This window comes from Hippocampus comes, unplaced genomic scaffold (genome assembly GCF_001891065.2).
Source record: "Hippocampus comes isolate QL1 unplaced genomic scaffold, H_comes_QL1_v1.1 scaffold63, whole genome shotgun sequence".
Lineage (NCBI taxonomy): Eukaryota > Metazoa > Chordata > Actinopteri > Syngnathiformes > Syngnathidae > Hippocampus > Hippocampus comes.
Genome location: NW_017805987.1, coordinates 909,808 through 917,693, shown reverse-complemented (window position 1 = coordinate 917,693; position 7,886 = coordinate 909,808). Strand labels below are relative to the sequence as shown.

General features: G+C 46.1%; 1 protein-coding gene across 3 annotated transcripts in view; it reads right to left on the bottom strand.

The window, feature by feature from the left end:
• nap1l1 (nucleosome assembly protein 1-like 1) overlaps window positions 1-5,711 on the bottom strand; it is a 12,193-nt gene extending 6,482 nt beyond the window's left edge. For 2 of the 3 annotated variants that reach the window (XM_019891819.1, XM_019891820.1), the window contains exons 1-5: window positions 5,579-5,710; window positions 2,609-2,647; window positions 2,094-2,182; window positions 948-1,050; window positions 77-218 (exon numbers count right to left, since the gene is read on the bottom strand). In XM_019891819.1, the coding sequence (XP_019747378.1) occupies window positions 77-218; window positions 948-1,050; window positions 2,094-2,182; window positions 2,609-2,625 (351 nt within the window). In that variant the 5' untranslated portion in view covers window positions 2,626-2,647; window positions 5,579-5,710. Of the gene's footprint in view, window positions 1-76; window positions 219-947; window positions 1,051-2,093; window positions 2,183-2,608; window positions 2,648-5,578 lie in introns of all 3 variants that reach the window. The other variant, XM_019891821.1, reaches the window with a different exon arrangement.
• Window positions 5,712-7,886: the final 2,175 nt, after the last annotated feature.

Sequence of the window (7,886 nt, the reverse complement as noted above, 5' to 3'; positions counted from 1 at the left end):
AAAAAAAAATAAAAAATGGTGCCCCTGGGGGGGGGGGGGGGGGGTGTATTGATTTGTGGTGCTGCTGGTGACGTACTTTGTCAAAGAGCGGCTGGTAAAGGGCGGCGTACTTTCTCTCCAGCTCATGGACCTCCTCGTAGAACTTGGCCTCAATGTGGGCGCACTTGACCTGCAGGTTCTTGAGGGCGTTGATGCGCCGCTTCACAACCTTTGGTAAACTGAACACAAAATGGCGCAACTCTCAGGAAATATCATGGGGGCAATCGGGAGACCAAAAGTGAAGGGGGTGAAGTTCGCAAAGCATCAAATTCAGTCGGGTGGGTGACATTTGACATTTTTGAGCGGCGTGCGTGGTTTCAAGTGCAAACCCCGCTGATGTTGTTCACCGTTTCGACCACCAAAGTGGAGATAGTTTAACAAAAGCACCGTGTTGCTCAGTTAGCGACGTTCTGAGCCTTGTGGCCATGACTAAAAAAAAAAAAACCAACCAATGACTTAAATTTCTGCTCAGAAGCACACCTCATGATAGGAAAAAAAAAAACCACCTTTCATTCCCTACATGAAAGGAGCCCGGGTTTTATTTTTCGACCGCATGAGTCAGCCCCCAGAGACCCAAATTGAGTCAGCGCTCCCATCAAACGACCTAACCTGACTTCTGATGGCGCTTCTAAAAAAAAAAAATCAACGATTTGTTTTGTGCCACCAGCCCGCTGGAGCAGCGCCCAGGAAATGAAGGGGCGGTCTTCAAGCCGCCCAGACTCGAGTTTCTCTGCGGTGAGGTAAATGAATACGCCTGCACTATTCTGGCACAAGGAATCCTTCTTAGGGCACATTGGATGCTGCAAAAGAGGCGACCGGCAAATCTGCGGACAAGAGTCATCTTTGCAAAACTCATTCATTCAGTTTCAGAATTGCTTCGCTAACAATCCCCGAAATGTTGCCGTTACCTCTCAATGTACCCTGATGGTGAACCGTTCAGGCCGTCAAGCCCCTCCTGTAGCGCAGCCAGGATCTGTGGATTCTGCATAAGCTGCTCTGTCAGCTGACGAGCTGTGGACACACACACACACACACACACACACACACACACACACACGCGCTTCAGTGAAGAGAAGGGGGAGGAGTTAGAGAGACAGCAGCACACTGTGAGCACACACACACGGCGTCAGCAAGCGAACATGCAGCCAGACTAATTCCGTTTTTACGGTCGTCTTTGGAAAGAACTGAATGGAGCGCGAGCTCAGAACTGAATTGGCGCTGGGCACAAAGGGCAATTAAAACGTTCTTTTTCTATCCATTTGAATCGCGCGACGCTGCTTTCTGGAGTGGATTTAAAAGAGAGTTGAGTAAACCTAATCACCCCCCCCCCCGCAATTGTGTCACAGCCTTGAAAAAGCAACGATATGGGGTCATTTCAACGACGTTTTGCTCCGTAACGAGGGGACCAAGTGCCTCTGCCGTTGGCACGGTAACGGCGGATTGCATTCGAAGCGGGCTCCAAGAGCCCAGAACGCCCCGCGTATTGTCGTCGCGCCTGTGCCGTTACTCTCCTGAGTTTGTGTGTAGTGCTTCAACATGGCTGGAAAGGTCTGAAAACATGTTCTCGTTCTTTTTTGGCAGGTCACTGCCGCAGAAAGGTCCCACTGAGTGATCAAACGATTACTTAAACTCACTTTCCTCCCCTTTTAATTAGTTTGTGATCAGTTGGCAGTTAAATTTTTGAAAACGGGTCATTATTCAGGGAATTTACATGAAGTCGCCCAACGGCCTCCGAGTTTCTCCGACCATGACTTTGCAGCTCGGCGTAGCAATTTTCAAGTGACAGTTTGAGTCCCGAAAGCGCTAAAAGGTAAGCAGAGCTGTAGTTTGACCACGTTTCCAAATATATTGGCGGATGATTGATGACGCAACCAAAACAAATAACGCCTAGCCACCTACCGAAATGAAACGGGTGTCAAAATTGAGACCTTTGCGTTTTGAAAATTGCGTTCCGCCGCATCACAATCTCGATTTGAATTCGATTAACAGTCCGGCCCGAATGGGAACGGAAGAGACTTTTTTTTTTAGGGAGCACTGAAACGGCAAAAACCTACCTTTGCTTTTGGAATTTTCTACCGTCTCCTCCTCTTCCACTTCCTCCACGTCTTCCATATCGGCCGGGTCCATCTCAGCTTGGTCTTTGCTGTTCGTGGCGGAGACGAGAAGGGGAAAGGTCAGCCAAACGGGCAAACGCGGGAGCCCATCCAGCAAACTAACACACCGGCCAATCAAGAGCGATCGAGGGAATGACTTTTACCGACGCCATTTCACACTCAACAGAGAGGCCGTGTTGTTTTTTGCAATGACAGAAACATGACACCTTGACAAGAGGGATGCACGGGACGACTATTCAACATCAGCGGCGGGAATCTTATCCATTTGCCACTTTGCCGGGAAGACTATCGAGACTCTTGAGGAAAATGGTGAAGAAGACGGGGGCGTTATACGCGTACGAGGTGTAAAACCGACGCGACTTGAGATGGATGTGGGCGGGGCTTCAAACTGAAACGTGCTCCCGAAGACATTCGGCCCGAAACTGTCCAAAGTTTGACTTGACGCTCATACTCACTTGTCAATGTCTGCCATCTCAGCTGAGTTTCAGGCGATGCTGAAAAAGACAGGAAGCGAAAAACAATGAGCGAGGCAATACTTGAATGACAAACGGGGCCGACGACTTGGAATTATTCATGACATGCCGTTGTCGTAGTCGCAAGTCCGTTGTGACTGGTGGCAGGCAAGCTTATTTTAATGTGTCACCTGTGTCGAAGTGTACAGCGCGCACGTAAGAACCCTCGCGATCATCAGTTGGATTTAGATGGCTGAGTCGGCAGGAGGAGCAGGACGAGCCGTCCAAGATTTATCAAGTTAAAAAAAAAAAAAAACTTTAATTTTATGGGATTATGTTTGACAAGGCACAAAAAAAACCACGACAAGGAAGTAGCCAAATCCTCTGCCGTCATCGGTTTTGACTGCGAGCTTAAAATTTGGAGAATTCATTGGCGTCTGGCTTCCATTTACACCAATTCGGAACAGAAGGCGAGCCATCGAAGAATTCATTTTTTTTTTTTTTTTAAATTACACTCCTTGCCTAAACAGTACACGTCCGACTCAGGATGCAAAAGAAGGGAGGGAGTAGTAGGCAGACTTCCCGGCTTTGTTGAACTCAAAGCAGCAGGCTGGGAGGCTCAATTTAGGCAGCACTTCCAAAAAGGTTATTCATAAAAAAAAAAAAAATAATATTAACTCATTCACTCCCAAAGACGTTTTTAAACGTCTTTTCAGACTCGGTCCAGAATTGGCTGGTACTGAATGCGGCATTTACATGACCACAAGCAAACTCAATTTCAAACTTAAACCCCCCCCCCCCAAAAAAAACAGCGAAAGTAATGCACATTCCGAACTTCTGGATCCGTTGAAACATAATGCAGTCGCGTGGTGCCGTTGAGCGGCAATACAAGCGGGCTAGAAAACGGCAGAAACGATGCTGGTGCAGGATGCAGTCATCTTACCCGGGATACTTACTAGTCTGTCGTGTTATTGACGGGAAAGTGCTTTCAAAAGCTTTTAGTCGTCAGTGGAGCGTACAGTTTTCTAATAATGGTAATGTTGCACAAAATGTGATTAGCGAGGCATTTCCAAACGAGGGGGGGTCAATAAATGAGCAAAAATTGTTCTACGGCGGGATGCAAGCAACTATTTTAACACTGGACTAGGGCTGGGAATTTATTGGTCAGGACGATTTATTCCAACTTTTGTTTTTTGTGGCTTCAGCAGTTATAAGTGGACCCATGTGCGCTGCTTACACGAACAAGAGGGCGGTAGTTACTGCTGTCATCTGATTATTGTCTTCATGTTCAAAACAAACATTCACACCATCATATAAATGTTTTTTTTAAGTGACAGTTGTTTGGTGGTGTGTTGTTCAAATGTGAAATACGGGCCATGGCTCAATCAAGGTTGAGAGACGTCGACTAAAAAAAAGATTCCATCAACATTTATTTTATTTTTTAAATGATTTTTTTTAAACACAAATTGAAGATAATTGTTCTAATCTTTCAGCTATTTGCAGTTGGGCCATGCCCCCTAACCCCCTGAGAAATAAGAATTCCTGCATTTTTATTTTAATTAGAAAAAAATAAATGATCCAACTGATTCATTTCCTACTGCATCCACGGAGCAGGTTAAAAGATTTTTATTTGATCCAAGTCATACTTTTTATTGCTGCAATTGCGATACCGTGATATTTTTTCCCCCTCAGTTTATCATTATCGTCACATTCCGATACTGGTCCATGGCACACCAGGAAACAAAAATCCATAATATTAATAATAACATTTTCTTCATAAGCGCCTTTCAAAACAGGCCAATTGTATACCGTCTGCTACCTAATAGAAAAGCATTTTGATTGTTCTCTTCCAATATGCCAAAGCGACACGAACTAAGACATTTCTGGTTGGAAATGTTTTTCCGAACAGTCAATTGAAGAAGTCTAATTGCCTCTGTCATTTGAATTTAAATACCTACAACTTAACGTGGTTGCTAAAAAAAAAAAAAAAAAAAAAATGTTTTTGCTTTGTCTGTTGATTCTCAATCACTCGAGTGATGTCATCCGAAAAGGTTGAATCGAGGCGACGGGATTCTATTTGTTTGTTGCGTTTTTTTTTTTATGTTCTTCTTCTTAAAAACTGTGAGAACTAAACTGTAAGAAATCATTCTCCTGCAGGAGCGCGCCCCCAAATCGACAGGTCCCAAAAGCCCTTTCAGTGATCCTGCCACCGACCACGTGTTGCTTTGCTCAAGTGGAGCAAACCTTGGCTGACTTTGGGGTAGGGGGTGGGAGGAACAAATCTATCGAGTTAAAGCGCACATCAATACCATCAGTCTTCGTATGGGAACACACCCGCAAGTCGATTTGGGAACAACAACAACAGCCGGGCGTTGTCACGCAACTAAACCGCGTTCATCCTATCGAGCTACGAGGAGCTAACTTTAGCCACCGGCCTTGCTTTTTGCCCATTGTCGGATGCACTTAGCCTGTTAGCTTCGCAGTATTATAGGAGGCTAACAAAGCACCACATCGACACTTTTGTGTTTTTTTTTTTCGTGCCAACGTGACATACTTTCAACCATCCTCCGCCATTATCGACAGCATTTTTCACCTCATGCCTTCCCGCGTCGTTGTCGCGTTAGTTGACGGCACGATTCCCACCCCCCCCCCCCCCCAAAAAAAATAAGGTCAACTCCAAAATCTTACAAAGCCTGAATACGGTGACATTGCGCGATTCAGTTGCCGCTTGAATTATTATGTTGGGTCTTCGTTATCGAGCGTGGCAGCGTGACAGTTAATCGAATGTGAACATGTCATGGAGGAGACGGTCGGGCTCAATGGCTGCTGCTGCTGTTCTCAGTTCACTAGCATTAGCCGCCTACCCGCCACTGACGGTGCTTTAAATGTCCATTGTAGTTAAACGCAGCCTCGCAAACGGTGACTTTAAAACAGGGCGCCGCCGGGAGGACCTGCGCGCACACCGTTGCTTACCGTAGCTCTGTGGCTGGCGGCGAGTGCTGGGGAGACGGGCGCTGCGCAGTGAGTCGGTCCGAGAGTGGCAGGAGGAAAACGACTCCGCTCTGATGGCGGTAAAAGAGGAGCGAGAGCCCGCCGCCTGCGCTCATATACATCTGACGTCATCACGTAAACCGGCAGTCGACATGGTAACGCTGCAGGTGGGCGGGGCGAGAGACAACCGAACCCGCCCAAAATTTGGATTTTGATTTCTATGGGCAGTTTCAACAAAAAATGATTCTTTTTTTTTTTCTTGAATAAAAGACCTAATGAACTTTAAAAGAAAAAAATACGATGGACAGATAGATTGATAGATGGATAGATGGTTAGATGGATAGATAGATAGATATAGATAGATACCTTCAAATAGACACACATTTTAATTGTAACCTGATAACATGATAAGTTGTCCACTGTCGTAACCGCTGTCCCTGAAAGGGTTAAATGTTTGGGCACATTGGGCGCATTTTTTTGTACTTGTTTGGCCTTACTTGAGGTGGCTCGGGCATTTGTTTTGGATGAATCCTGGACATCCTGAGGTGTTCTAGACACATCGCACCGGGAAGAGGACCTGTATGGGGACGACCCAGGACACGCTGGAGAGAATGTCTCCCTGCTGGTCAGGAAACACCTCGTGATTCTCTCAAAAGAACTGGATGAAGTGGCTGGGGAGAGGGAAGTCTGGGCTTCCCTGGTTAAAGTTGCTGCCTCCACGACACGACCGTAGATAAACGGATGAATCGAAGCCTGCCCCCTTGAGACGACCATTACGGATACAGTACCTGCAAATAAATATTTTGCTGAGTCATGGAGGCATTTGGTATGATAGTCAAAGCAAGGACAACGGGTAGACATGGAGTCTGCGTTGTGTGTACGTATAGACGAGATGGAAAGCCAGCACGAGAGATCTGCTGTTCAGCCACGACCGTCAGTATTCATCACGGCTTTCATTACAAGAGGAAGTGTCAGTCTTGGGAGGAACAGCTGGCACAGTTGACAGACGCGCACATCCTGTGGCAATCAACCTGCAAATTGCACGGCAGCGCCTGCGGTCCACACTGCCGAGCCTCCCTAATGGATTGTTTAATTCGGCCGTCAATTTGCAAATGGGACCTTCGCTAGCCAACATTAAGCAGTGGCGTGCGAGGGCGAATATCATATCCCACTTCGGAAATGTTCTGTTTGATGACAAAACACTTGGCTACAGTGTTGTTATAGCGCTGAAAATATCTCCTTGGCATAACCAAGGACTCGCAGCCAGCTAATAAATGGCTTACATCCCAAAATACTCAAAAAGCTGTTTATTGGGGGTGCCTCAATCATTTATTTAACGTGGGAGTGCTTAGTCCTGAAATAAAATCAACCGCCTGCTTCGAATCTAAGCGGTGTAACTTCTTAATAACCTCAAGGAGCTGAAAGTAAATTAAAAATTGAAGTAGGTTGTTAAAATAAGCACCCTTGGGTCCCCCTGAAAGGCACCATTGGATACAAAAGAGTGGGGCAGTCCCCACATTTTCTCTTTTGGTGGTCAGGACAAACCCAGTCTAACATAAAAATGTTGCTTTGCCGCCATCGTTTGGCAAAAACCTGTTGGAGTGAATATATTTCTAAATCCTATCAATAAAAGCTCTATTGTTTTTAGAACACTTTTCAGCTTTTTTATTGCGAGTGTTCAATCAGCCCGCCATGCATGCTTTTGGAATGTGGGAGGAAGCCGGAGTACCCGGAGAAACCCCACGCAGGCCCGGGGAGGACATGCAAACTCCACACAGGGAGGCCGGAGCCGGGATCAAACCCACGACCGCCGCAGTGTGAGGTCGATGCACTAACCACTGGACCACCGGGCCACCTGTATGATGATCCTCAATTACAGAAATTGTGAATTCATGCACAGAAGGAATAAAAAAAAAAAAAAAAAAAAAATCAAGAAACAGTTTATTTCACAATATTTCCGGAATATCGGTCTGGTGAAACACAGATAAAGTCCACTTGATTGATTTGATAATTCATCACAGTAAAGAAAGCCCGACTCGGCATTGGTCGAGCAGTTCGAGTCATCAGCTGTTTCAGTTCTCACCAATGACAACGTGAGGTCATTTTTCTCCATCTCAGTGGTTTCTGCTCGACTTGTCTCCCGATGCCCTCGTCATCAACATCTTCTGTAAGGAAAGCTGGCCTGCAGCGGCTGCCAAATTTAAATATTCATGCTTGGCTACCAGCTCCATTTGACCCTTTCCCGAAACGATGATGGATGTGTCTTCTTTCTTCACCCCCCCTCCCACTT